The sequence below is a fragment of the Lepisosteus platostomus genome, chromosome 4 (assembly GCF_059453375.1).
Source record: "Lepisosteus platostomus isolate fLepPlt1 chromosome 4, fLepPlt1.hap1, whole genome shotgun sequence".
In the NCBI taxonomy this organism is placed as follows: Eukaryota; Metazoa; Chordata; class Actinopteri; order Semionotiformes; family Lepisosteidae; genus Lepisosteus; species Lepisosteus platostomus.
This window is the reverse complement of record NC_142614.1, coordinates 71864054-71878570: the sequence shown is the minus strand read 5'-3', so window position 1 is coordinate 71878570 and position 14517 is coordinate 71864054. Positions and strand designations below refer to the sequence as shown.

Genomic DNA, 14517 nt, shown 5'->3' with positions numbered 1-14517 from the left:
AGAGGGGTTTCTTGGTACAATCAGAGTCATGTACTGTATATTGTACATTTCTTTCCTTTACTTCTTCTCTTCAAAGCTTGGGAAGAATTTCTTCCAGGCTGGTTTACATTTGGGCTACCCTTATTTGTGACAGAAATTAATAAAAGGACTTGAACAGACCACATCCTTAATACATAGAGTACCTTAAGTAGGAGTACATACTAAAAGCATGTACTCATAGTTTGCATAATGCACAGAAGAATCAGCAGTTAAATACCAAGGAATGAACATGCACAATATTTTTACTATAAAAATGATTCCTGATGATTTCATTTCTGTTTTTATCCAGTTTCCTCCTGGCTACAAATAAATGTATTCTCTTGTGTGGGAGAAGACATTGAGACCTTTAGTAAAGATTTGTTGCCTTAATAGTCAATGTGTGTCAAATAATATGAGTTGAACCAGATAAATGTCTTATCTATACAGAGTTTAAAACTCCTTTCCTCTTTTTTTCCTCAAAATCTGTGTAATAAGCTTTTTGCCAAATTTTCTCACAAGAGGATAAGTAATTGCATACAGCCAAATAATGTGGCCCTTGTTGCTTTCCTGGTAATTAATCATTTGCAGATCTCAAACTTCATGCGTACAATTATATATTAAAGATTAACTTTCCCCCTCAGTTTGTAGTTGAGGGATCCCATGGGTAGTAAACAAAGAATTATTGCTGAAACTGGTATCTTTTTTTAGAACCAGTGTCATGGTTTTCTACACATAAATCACTTTTGGAGTACAGGACAGTACAGCATTGTGGCAATAGATACTATTCTCAGATTGGCCTGGATTTCTTTAATTTTTAAGTTTACCAACTGGAGATAAAGGCTCTGATGGGTGTGTTAAATCTGTGAGATACAAGACTCACCATATTAATCCTTTTGACAGATACATTTAATCAGCACCTGACACAATATGAAATGGCTTCAGATTCATAGATCTTTCCAAAACATGGATTGCAGCATGATTCTTTATTCAGAAATATTACAGATTATACAGTTGTATGATATTCAAAAGGATATTTTGGGAGGGTAAATGCGTGATACATATTTCAATGTCATTTTTTAGAAATACAGGACTAACTCGGAGAAAACTTTATTTTGAATTAAACACAGCCAAAATATTTTATTGTACCAACTTAAATGAAACTCGCATAAAAGCATATGAAAGGATAGAAATGAGAAGAGGACATTATGTTTCCACACTCCCACAACACTTCGGTAAAGCCGTGCCTCCTGTTACTGGTTTGAAATGCACTTGTGCCCCCTGGTTCATGTGTTATTATTCGTTCTGAAGAAGTGCTTTGAGGATTTTGAAGAATCCTGATCTGGCTAGCCAGGAGAGACTCGGAATTGGAAGAAATGGGAATGGACAGCTGGGTCGAGTCACATCGTATCTTCTCTCTTCAAGCCTGGATAGGTCGAGTTTCTTCAGTCTGCTAGTGTAGGACAGTCCCTTCAATCCCAGGAAGATCTGGGTCTCTGGATTGGAGCTTTTCTGTAACATGTGTGACGAGACAGAAAGATTTTTTTCTTATTTACAAATGCATTTACAATAGAAATGAAATAGTGATAATAACCACTACTAATAACAAGTAAAAAGAACAAACTCAAGTTCACGTATCTAAGAGTCCTTGTCCGTAAAAGCGCTTCCGTCATGTTCCTGTAGATTAAGATGTTCCCAGGATTTTCCCTTTCAATTCGTATGTGTCACGCCCTCTGCAGCCAGAGGGCGCTCCTTCTCTGTCCTGTCCCTAGTTTCCGGTCTGCTGTCCTTCCGGTCCCTCTCTTTCCCTTGGGCTATATATTTCCGGGTCTTGCTCTCTGTCCTCGCTCAGCATTGACGTTCGGATGTCCTGAGACCCGCCTAGCACCAGGGCGCCCCACGTCCGCTCCCTGAGGGCATAGGTTTCTATACGGCATTCCTGAACTCTTTGCACTAATGAGCCCGGGCCTTTTTCCCGTCTCGCCGCTACGCATATGGGTCTTTTTCCGCTCTCCTGCTCCCCACGGTTAGTCCCTTTGGACGTCCGTGACAGTATGTCCACCAGAAACCGTTAAAAGAAGCCGCAAAGTTCAATATCCCTCGATAAATGGTAAATCCAGACACAAATCCCATCAGTACGTCAAGTGTTCTTAATAACTGCTGAATCCTCCATAAGCAAAGTATACTTAAAGACTCCTGGAGAACAAAAACTCGTGTAACTGGGTCTGTCGCTCTTTAGAGACCCGAGCCACTTCTCGAACTTTCTGAACCCCTCACATGACCTGTCCACACCCAATGGATTACGTAATCATTCTAGTACATTCTGATTACAAAAACACAAAATCATATTCATTATTTACATAAAACAATGTTAGTAACAAATAATGAACATTCTAGTAAATATATAAAAAACAATTTAAAAATAATTATTCTGAAAACACATGGAAAAAGAAATTGCTCACGATGTTCTAAAAGAGGTCTTGCTGATGCAAAATATGATCTGAATCTCATATACAAGATTTGTTCATGTGTTTGCGAACTATTTCCACTGTTCAAGGTCTTCACTACTGTGAACCAAAGGAAATTAGTTAAATTATTGAAGAAACGATCAGAAAATAATTAACAACCCTCTTACCACCTTCTAGCCAGATCTCAGAAGTTAAGCAAGGCTGGGCCTGCTCAGTACCAGGGTAGGAGACCTCCAAGGAAAACCAGGTTACTTCTGCAAGTTGTGCTGGAAGACCAGTAGGGGGTGCTCTTCCCACCGGACCTGATTTACAAACTCATGACCGTATGGTGACTGGGGAAACTGTGCTCTGGGAGGTACCATCCTTCTGGTGGGAGATCTGGATGACATGGACGTTACAGATCCCAGTTCACATACTCAGGGATCACACTCGGTTCAGTGACAGTCTTCTCTTTTCTCCATTTTTGCTCTGTTCCTTTAATCAAAGGGCTCTAAATTAGGGCATTTATATTTTTGGAAACATCGTTACACTATCTATATATACCATTTACTTTTGCCTCACTGGCTTTTCTGTATGCCAGTTAGACCAATGTTAAATTGGCACATTTTATCCACTGAACAAAATCAGGGGTTTGGCTGAGTGTTGGTTTTCTGTGTGGTATGGCACAAGGTTACACTACACTGGAGTAAAATAAAGAATTGATTTAACAAGCAAAAACGAAACAAATACAGTATATTGGCATAATTTTGGAGATATTAAGGTAACAAATACAATTTTCTTTGGAGAGTAGTTTGTTACGGAATATTTAGAAAGACCACATGAAAATACAAGAATAAAATATTAGATGTACAGTATTAGTCAGTGTTTTAAATCAAAGAAGCACACACAAATAGGATTCGATTTAGCATCCATACACAGATATTTAGACCTTTTGAACAGACCTATTAAAATACAAACAGAATAACAAATCAATGACAATAAATTACATATCCTGCATATTGCAATTGCTGCAACAGTCACACTATATAATGACCTTTTTTTCTAACAAGATATGCTTGCATATTTTAAAAAACAAAGTGCAAATTAATTATTTTCATTATTCATATTATTCATACAGTATTTTGTAAGAATTGTGTTCTGAATTATTGCACCTTGAAATTAGAGCAGAAAAAGCCAGATTACATTCCGAAATTAAAGAATATCCAAACAGCACATTCTGGCAGGAATCCCAATGCAGAACGGAGCACAGCGGAGATGATTACACTAGGCGTGCAATTAAGAGAAACATTACTTTGCAATAAGCTCCCATGACTGGTATGAAGTCCAGAGAGTGGCAGAGGTGACAGAGAAACTGAGAATACCTCAGAAAGCTCTGACCCAAAAGAAAGACTGCATTCATATGAGCAGCACTTGGGACTGAAGGAGCATTTGTTTACCAGAGGTTACACTTGAAACCCAGGGGAGAAAGCACACATGTAAAAAATTAGCAAATATTATTTGTTTAATTTCACCCTTGCTTGCCATTGGCATAGGGAAATAGGCTGTAATGTGCAAAAGGTCTGGTACAATTGCACCTACATCAAAAACAAGCCGTCTCTGACGGTAGAGGGAATCTGTAGCTCACTGATAGGTTGCTTTCATGCCTCAGTTCAGCCTGTGCTGTGAACACTTACTGTGATAATAACTTCCTTCCTCGGCAGCTACAGTACATGGAAAAGCAGGTAAGGGCATTGCTGTTTGTCATTTCAACAAACGGAAACAATATCCTTTGTTTGGTCCCCTCACGTAACCGAAGGCTGTGACGTAATTCTGGCATCTGTTAAAGGTTTGGTTTGCTTTTCTCGTTACACTAAGGCACTCATTACAATAAATTAAATCCTTTGGGAATCTTTTTCATAGTTACCCCAGGAATGGGATATGGATAAAAAAAATAGTTTTAGTTTTGGAAAAGTATGATTAAGAATAGGTTAACATTTCAGAATTAATGCTATATATTATACTGTATAAGCTACCAAGTTAAAACACGTTTTTTTTTAACCCACATTCAAGTTTAGAAATGGTGCCAGAAACTATAGCAAAATCCAGTGATGACTGTGGAAGAGGTGAGATCGCGTGTGCAGAGAGCACATGAAACAGTCCAGCCTTGTAAGGCTATTGGGTCGATTGTCTGGAAGTGTGGGGGCTGGGTGTCGCACAAAAATGTAACAAAAATGCAAGTTGGTTACACAGAAATAAGATACTGCTGTACAGTAAACAGTCTTACCTCTTCAGATTGTGTTTAGTGTAATTTGGTTACAACCTCTTTACCTTAGTGATGTGACAAGTACAAAAAAATCAATAAATGAATGAAAAAGCAGACCTCCACTGCCCTCACAGGGATTCGATCCCGGGCACTTACAAGTTCCAAGCAATCACAGTGCCACTTCTGAGACAACAGAAAACAGCCACTTCAAAAAACCAGGTCTGAGCACTGAGCCCTGTTACACTTAAGAAGACCTTCAGAAACACAAAGCATTGTGTATTAGAAAACACATTACAAGAAAGGATGTCTTTATTCTATTTAGAAAGCCTGCAAACTGGCCAAAACAATACCTCATGATAATCAAGCCAGCCACATCAGACGAAAAGCAAGAAGAAAACGACAATGAACAAGAGAGAAACAGCATCACCACCTCAGGCTTCAGAAGGCTTTCAAATATACAATAATTTACAGTAAATATAGAGATGACGTTTACATCAATTATTGTAAAATACATTAATTCCTTCCTGTAAGCAGAGCAGTGACCAGAAAGATACTCACAAAGAGTTCAGAGCGATGACATTATGTCAGCTTTTTTCTATTTAATTTATACCAGCCTACTGGGACAGGTTGTACTAAGCTCACTTTACCCACATGAAAGCTTTTACAGTGACTTGTCTGTGTGGTGTCTGATGCAAAGCAGACTTGCATGAAAAACCAAAAGCCAGAGGGGACAAAGTATACAGGAACTGACTGAACCTGAGTGAATTTCTGCCTGCAGCAAAAACCACAGGATCTCATATAAAGTTACCTGCCTCAACCAGTGTGTGTCACTCCATGTTAAGCCCCTTGCAGCAATACCAGCCTGTGATAAGCGGTCTGTGTAGGACAGAACTGGCTCATAACCATTTCTAGAACCCAGAAAACAGCTTCTCTTTCTGTGCCCTGTTGCCCTTTGCCTGGAGATCCTCTTTCACAGCCCTGTCCGGGAAGGAAGAGGAGCCCAATAAAATGCCAATAAAATGGTCTGAGCTTTTCCTGAGCACCTGAGGTGCACACTCCTCTACTGGCCTCCCTGACGAGCCATTATCTCGACACAGCCCACCCTACGCTCAGTGGCGCTCCATCGGCTGTGTGATACCACCGGAAAAATCCTGGTCACGGCCACCTGGTATCCTGACCAAGGCCCAGACCTGTGACTCCTGAGTCATACAGCTCAATGCGCTCTCTGGCGAGCATCTTTTTTTGGGTTGAGTCTCTTGGGAGGCTCTGTGGTTTTGTAAATTTATCACATCATGAAACGGTGATCTTTCATCCACATATTCTCCCCGGTAGGTAGAGATCTAAGCCCCGTGGGCCTCGGGGCTGGAGCACTCAACCCCTGTCCTAAAGCCCACAGCTCAACTGCTGTGGTTGACAGAGAAGTCTGCGGCGGGCTGACAGGTACATACTGTCTATCTAGCTGGAATCAGAAAGCCATTTCTTACTGTAGCAGCTGTAAGGAACAAGCGATTTGGAGCTTGATCACATAAGCAAATGACACAAGGCAAGACTACAGTTTCTAAAAGGCTTTCAGAAACTCAGACTCTCTATCAGGCCTCAGGAAAAAAATGCCTTTATTTGACAATGTCAAGCAATCCAGACTGGGTGCAAACATATGCTTTGGTCTCTTTCATTTATTCCAGGATTGAACACACTTATTGTACACAGCTGCTTCACTGGTAAACCAAAAAGGTTCTGGATATTTGTTCTTAGTAAGTTGTTTATTATTTACTGCACACGTTCAGCATTTTCTTATTAGCTTAGGCCAAGCCTAAGTGCTTCATGTTATCCATGTTGCAGTTGCGTCATTACAGTGAGGGTTCTGTCTCTACAAGAGGTTGATGTCACGATCGGAAACCCCTCCTCTTAAGGATGCTCCAGCCCTTCCTTGTTTATTCCTGATCTCCTGCACCTGCCTCCCGTTCCCTTCCCCGTGCTATAAAAGCCAGACGTTCCTGGGCTCACCTTTGGAAGACGGACACCCAGAAGCCCGCCTGCCCGCCAGTCCAGGAGCGACTCGAAGGCATAGGCTTCACAACCATCTGGGTCTGGGACTGGGAGCGCCTGGCCCCGTTACTCCCTTTTATTCCGCCGAACCTTCGCCGGATCCCGCTCCGGCTTTTTAACTTCGTCTGTGTCAGGATGGATCACCCGGCTTTGGACATTGGCTTTCTCTGGACACTCACACAGAAACCCTTGGACTTGTTTGCCCTGGACACCCCCCGAGCACCAGTTCACCTTGGACACGCCCCCTGCTCTTCTTCCAGCCCCTATCCTAGCCTTTTTCCCCGTGTTTTCTCCCTCCTCTCCGGATTGTGCTGTCTGTATAGGATCCTGAAAGACGCTTCGTGACAGTTGGATGTTTTCTTTCTAATCAAATTGCCAGAACACAGTAGGTTCCGGGTTTGTGAACTTGAAACCATGTTGTGACACAGAGACATGGCGAGCTTTTCCCTGAATGATGATGCTTATTGTAGCCAGCAGTATCCTGTGAACTGTCCATCTTAAAAACGACATTGTTTTAATCCAGGTCCATAGATGAATTTCTGATTAGAGATATTTACAGTGTTTAGAAAAACAGGCTTTGCAACCAGAGCATTTTAAGGTGGAGAGTGAATTCATTTTAAAATTTAAAATTGTTCTTGAAACATGCATCCTTAAATAAATCATACAGAGATTAAATATGGAGTGTGAATTGTGAATAAAAGAAGGCTAAAATCTATACAGAACATAATTCATATCAGGTCCTGACAGTAACTTGCTGTGTAAGCAGATTCTAAAAATGAACACCACAAATGTGCACCAGGGAACAGCAAGCAATAACATGACACTTATATTCTTTGTTGATGCAGTACAGTGTGCTAACAAAGTAATAAGCTGGAAGCAAACTTAAAAATAACATTTATTTCTTTAAAATAATACACACATACCCAATACACAACCTTCTAGGCTTTGTACAGACATTTACAATCAGGGAAGCATCAAAGCTCTGTTTTCCAGAAAACAAAGCTGTGTCTGGCAACTGGGGCATAAACAACATACAGGGAAAAAAGGGAAAACTGTCTCTTGTTCCAATGACAGCCCAGTCAGGATTAGATATCCCAACAATATCTAACAATATCTAACCACTGTAATATCTCAGCAATGCTTACTGTACCTATGCACCACCATGTCCCTCAGGAGGAAATAAGTATTTCCACCAATTTGAAAAAAAAAATTGCCATAGTACAGCGTCTGTCACTTTTGTGCTCAAATTATCTGTCAGACCTGTATTCCAGGTATTGTGAAGGAGGAAACTCTCCCAGGACTAGTTGCTTCTTGGCTACCCACTGCTCTCAGTTTTTGAATGTTCTTTATATCCTGTTTTAGTTTTTTTTAGGTTGTCCTGTCCCCCACAGAAGATGACCTAAAGATTTGACTGCAATTAGTTTAGTCCTAGTTAAAACTTAGTACAATGTATTGATCACCTCACTCTTAGGCCTGTGACTGACTAAAGTGATAAAATAAGGTATAGCAGTCTGGGCAAATCCTTGCACAGCTTCCTGTTATTAAACCTTACAGAATAGGATACTTTTGATGTGAAATTTAAATACTTAGAAAACCATAACACAACAATCCCAAAAGCTTCAGAGTGTCTAATGTTGGTAATGCTGTCATTTCTGAGATTTTAAAAGGTAGGCATTTTTTTAAATGGTTTAGCATTTTTTTTTTTGCTCCCCTAGTTGTAGTTATCGGTTGTCAGCTTTTCTCTTAAAGTTTGGAATCACTAATTACCTTTCTTCCATATCACAATCACTAATATTAATCAACTCAGCATTGCTTCTACTATATTCATGCCACCACTACAGGGTTATGGAATTTCCTTCTTCAGAAATGTCCACTGTCTTAACCTTGTGCTTCTTATTCAAACTTCAAGTATCACAGTACCTTGGCAGACGGAGAATGGAATATTGGATTAGTGGTACTCTCCCAGATAAGATTACAATTTAAGAGGAATGTGGGAGGATACATGGGCTGCTCGATGATCAGAAAAAACCCTGCCAGATGAAGCCCATCTGACTCCATCAGTACAGGACCAATCACATACCTCCAGCTGAGGAATCCTAATCAAATTCGGCTAATATAATCCCGATAACATAGCCCAGAGGTTGACCAGCAAAATCTGAACTACAGGGCTCAACCTGAACTTGAAATGTGTCTTCATCTTACATAGTTTTATACTGGAGGAATGTATTTCTCTGCATTACTCTTCCCCGTTCCCATTTAACACTGTGTCTTCGTGCTGGTTCCTGATTGTAATCTAACACCAAGTCCTTATGTTCTGAGCCCAGTCTCTCAATATTCAAGTCTTTTCTAGCTTCAGATCTTGCTTGTGTTCCAGTTGTTAAATACTAAGTATCCTTGGGGCTTTGATTTGGATTAAATTCCTTTTTTTCGTGCTGAACTGCATCCTTCATTTGCCTGGCTCAAAGGAGATGTTTGGAAATAGGGGCTGATGTTTTGTTTGAGGGTGGTGGGGAAAGTGTCACTGTGCAAGGAAAAAGAAAGAACGCTTTGTGCGTTTTGATGCCTGTGCCCACTAACCCGTTATAACAAACTATTCCTCTCCACACAAGCCTCGATCTAAGAGCTCAGTCAGCCGGTTTTCTGCCTCACAAGAGAGAATGGCTGAAGAGATCTCAGTCCGACTGTCTCTTGGACTACAACTCGGTCGAAATGAAGCCAAGGAGGCTGTGGTTCATCATCCGCTTTCTGGCCCACCCAGCAGTTTCCAAAAAGTCAGAGGAGTATTAGGGGCTTGGAAGGGAGAGCGTAACAGTGCACCGGGAGTGTCTAACAATAGACAGTGAAACCCATCAGCTTGCATACTTCATTTTCAACCATCAAGCCGGGAATTATTTGGTGAGAACTATCTCGTGAAATAATTCTCACATACCCCATGGAAACATGGTCTGTTGTTATTTACAGTACGGTGAAGCAGTTCAGCAATATATGAATTGCATTTTGGCCTGCTAGTATTTTTTGTCAGTTCTTATTTTAACAAATGTGTGCTACTGGGACTTTACATGCCTAAGAGATTACATGGTTCATAACGCTGCATGAAAGTGAAATTAACATAAGCAGGACCTTGCAGAGATTACACTGCTACCATTCATTATGCTCCTTCAAAGACTAGTTCTCCTTGTTTTACTTTCTGAGTTACAATCATTCTAAACACATTAGCGTTTTTTTCACTTGAAGCGGATATAGACTTACTGCATTCTTGACACTACTGCCTGTCAGCAGCTTCTGTTACACCCTCGCTGTAGTCAGTGCTGCAATCTGTACTGGCGCTGTACGTAACATGTCAGCAGCAAAGCACAGTGAAAGGGCCTGCATCCTGTTTTTTACAAATCAAGTTTTACTATTTACTAAGCATACTATTTGCATGCTTCTATGCACATTAACTGGAGTGTAAACACACACAAAATAGCTGTATGATTCAATGGAGATTTCATTTTCTAATTATACCATGTCAATATCCTGTCTCAATGGTCCATTGCTGCCAGAAAGTAATAGGATGCCTGCAGTGTTGCCCAATTACCATTAGTGCACCTGAGCTGCCTGTCACATTTTATGCTTTTTGTCATATTTAAACCAGATACTATTCATTAGGATTCTATTAAATTGTGGTTTAATACGAAACAATGACATCTTCGGCCTTTTGTCTTCTAGTTTTGATATTCTTTGAGTTACTCAGGCGAGACAAGCAAAGCACTGACTGCAGCTTGAGTTGGACTGAAGAGTATCCTATTTGAAGTTAAAAGGGTCGTCACGGGCTCTGAATAAAAGGTGGTTGCAATGTATTTACTGAGGCTACTTTCTTAAAAGGTAAATGGCACGGTTTTGTCCAAAGCACCTGAGAAGATATACAGTTTTATCCCAAAGACTGAGATGTGATCAGACCAGGATCAGTGCCTGCCTGAGCTCATCGGGGACTGGAAAACTGTGTGTGACTGAAAGAAACACAACTGCAGCAAAACGCCATGCCACTTGACATTTCCGTGCCTGAAATGGCACCAGTGAATGAAATCTGAACCCTGCATGCCAAGCTACAGCCACTGTCGTACAGGAGGGTGTCTTCTCACTCCCATGAGACCCTTATGATGTGGATAGTCACTCCTGCCTCCAGATGAGCACCAGTATGGATCATGGCCAGATGCCAGATGAGACACAACACTGTGCACGGGTATGAGCAGCAGGCATGAGTAAGTCTGACATGTGCCTGCTTCACTTCAGTCACAGTTTTGTTCAACCAATAAAAGGGTATCAGGTTTTCCACTGGTGTTGAGGCTTTCAGTAGAGGAAACATTTCCCCAGCTGAGCTGAAAGATCAACCCTCTGCTAAGCAATACACTAAGTCACGTAGACTGAGACATTGACTTAAATTATGCCTTTTCACAGTGTCTGGAGGAAAACTGCTGACTAATCGTCAAGGATGACTTGATTCGACCCACAGACTAGAGTCTAGACTGAAACTTTTAATCAAAACCAAGGTCTCCAACCTACAGCAGATGGAGAACAAAAGAATATTGCTGTGACCGTGGTGATTTGATGGGGACTCACAGGGTCACAGAAAACCTCTTTTTATCCAACGGGGTGGAATTTGTGGCCAAATGGAGGCCGTCTGGGTGGAACTCCCCACTCTGGGTTCAGTTCAGAAAAGAAGATCTTACTACAGTAGACTGTAGTAAGAGTACAGGAGAGTCAGATTTTGAGTTGAAGACACGGAACAGGGCAGGGAATGGGTTCTTCCAAAAAAGGGATAAAGAGGAACGTTTCATGCTTTTCCTAATTTGTTTTTAAGAGCGGACCTTCAGATTTATGTAAATTCCCTGGGAGAGGAACTTCCCCTGTCATCAATAATCTTTTACATGTTTTATCATGAGGTGCTCTAGTTTCTTTGCATTTAATCCCACCTAGTGGATATCCTTAAAAATAAAACATTTTTGCTTTTGTCCTTTTTATTGGATGGAAACTAAAGGAATGCCATAGGAATTATTTTCAATATGGACATCTCGAGTCTGCAACCAAATCACTTTTTTATGTGCAACACAGTCAATTGCCAAGAGCAGAACTGGCTGTTCTGACTTTTTCAGGCTCCGGAGGGTATTGCTGTGCAACAGCTCTGAGGCAAGCGAGTACCCTCACCCACACACATCCTGATAATTATTGTGTACAGCAACCATGCCTTGGAAACTTTCATCAGTACACTTTGTTTTAAGACAAAACGGATCTTTTATTTCTGAAACTATACTCAAAGTTATTTCTTCTTTCTTGGGAATTCGGCCTTTAAACTATTTTCAATTTGTCACTATTTGTTTACAAGGTGCCAGAATCTCAGCTTAATCACCGACAAGCATTTTTATTGCTCCGGAACAGTGTGTGCGCAGCTCAAGTCCTCAGGAGTCCCATTCCAATATGTTTTCCAGGTCTCTTTCAGATAGTAATCAGTGTTGTAATAATATCAATACACTATTTTCTGATGGGTAGCAGTTTATATTGTGAAGAAGAAAAGGGTTTGTTTCAGCACAAACAGCTGTCATGGGGGATGCGAGTAAATACGTGCCGTTTAATCATTAGCGGTATCAGTAGTTCCTTCCTTCCTCCAGTGGCTGGAAGTGCTTTACCTCATCGGCAGCATCATCTGCTGCCCTGCCGCCCTCCTGGAAATTTGGGTTTGGAAAGTTGACTTAACGTTAAGAGACTGGCAGGCACTTGTTTACTTCTGTTGTCTTCCCATGGAAACTGTAGCCTGCAGTCACAGGGGCACCAACAAATGGATGCTGTGCATCAAGAACAGGAAAGTACACCAGCCACCACAGCAGGACAGCAGAGACACCTTCCAGCCTGGTCTGTCCAGGCTGGGGAAACAGACAAATCTGCCCCTCTGGTCCATCAATAAAAGGCCATCTGTTACACTCTGAGCAGTTGGGTAGCCAGATTAACATGCAACTTCCTTCTGATAGCCCCCCCCCGCCAAAAAACTGCACAATTTGAGGCTATTTGGAGTCACTTTGAGAGACGCAACTTCATTTGTCATTAGAATACAGGAAGGATCACAAATAAGAGGCCGCTTGGCCCATCTACTGTAGCTCATTCGGAAGATAGCAGCTAACTGACCTAAGGATCTCATCCAGGTGCGACTTGACAGAAGCCAGGGTATTATTCTTCCATAAAATTACCTGGCTACTGTACCCAAAAGTGAGATGCAATCTGCCTAATTGTATTGCTGAACACAAAAACAACCCACCAGACTCACACCGAGCCTCAGTCTGAGCGGATGCCGATACAAGACTTCTGGATGACCTGTGACGTGGCCTATGTTGGTACAAGTGTGGTTTCAATACAGTGTTCAATAAAAAGGCCCTTGTGTTAATACACATATGGAGGTAATAGGATGTGCTGTCAATTATAAATGTCCTCTTTTAGGGTTCCTTCCCCTGGTTAGCATCCCACAGCTACACATGGTCTGAATTGACTGATTATTGCCAAGTGGTGAATGTCGCTTGGAGACTGAATTAATGGACTGATTCCAGGAGAGGAGAGCACACTGGATAATAGTCTAGCAGTATGTGGACATTGCAGACAGTCAGTGCTCAGAGGAAATCATGAAAGTCCCTGTGTTTTCCTTTTATGGGAAGAGAAATGGCAAATGGGATGAAAGGAGCAAATTCATTTTTTGCTTTATTGGAACAGCAGAATGTCTGCTTTGTACTGCACTGCAGTAAACACTAAAACACTCCCTCTGACTCACACATGCAGTAGGCATACTCAAACCCTGTCTCTAATTCTGTGAAGTTATCGTGTGAAATAATACCTTCCCCTTCATGATTTGATTTTGTCTTTGTCAGATCCAAAGTATACTTTCTAGTCTGAAAACGTACAACAATGTTTCAATGAAGTGTAAGAGTGTTATACTACAGTGGACAGGAATTTGGGTAGGTTTTATACAGAAAAACTGGAAATCACGCTCCATGTAAATACCTGATACTCACTGGACTGGCTTTTCCTGACTTCTATAAGCAATATTGTCTAGAGAGCATCCTTCCTGACACATGAAGAATTGTACTACTGTACATACTTCGAAACCCAGTTCAGAGGTAAAGAACAACATGGGCTTCAGCCATCACCCTCAATACCCTCAGATCGCCCTCACACTCATCCTCCAACACAGACACGATGGCAAGATGGTTAAGAATGGTGGATGGGTCTTTTTACACTAGATCAGAGCGCAAGCATTCACTGTCTTCGTTCACCCAAGTACATTCTGCACAAATTATCGGATGGCACCCATGTCCCATCACTTTAATAGAAGTCTCCAGCACCTTCTACAACTCAACAGACTGTTGCTGTAAAATGCTGGAAAAATACTTTATTCCCACACAACAGCTGTTGGTTTTGGTTTATGAAAAGAACTCTGAGGAAGCAAACCTACAACACATACAGTACAGTATTTTAAAAAATCTGAATACAACTGGAAATGAGAAGACAATGAGGTACACATTAATCTTGGATTTGGCAAACCGGATTGTGAAAAGGATACTCATGCGTGGCGAAATACGGAGAGAGTTCAGAGTCCGTGTGGCAGCGGGGAAGCAGCCGAGGTGGAAGTGGGCGGTTCTTCAAAGGAACGATTTAAAGTGTTTTTCCGGAGGGTGGATCTGGAAAAGATTGTGAGCTAGATGAGAGGGGCCTAAAATAATCTTGTGA

General features: G+C 41.3%; 1 protein-coding gene across 2 annotated transcripts in view; it reads right to left on the bottom strand.

Moving 5' to 3' along the window:
- Nucleotides 1–982: 982 nt before the first annotated feature.
- atg10 (ATG10 autophagy related 10 homolog (S. cerevisiae)) overlaps nucleotides 983–14517 on the bottom strand; it is an 89999-nt gene continuing 76464 nt past the window's right edge. For both annotated transcript variants that reach the window (XM_088630627.1, XM_088630629.1), the window contains one exon: nucleotides 983–1527. In XM_088630627.1, the coding sequence (XP_088486753.1) occupies nucleotides 1312–1527 (216 nt within the window). In that variant the 3' untranslated portion in view covers nucleotides 983–1311. The remainder of the gene's footprint in view (nucleotides 1528–14517) is intronic.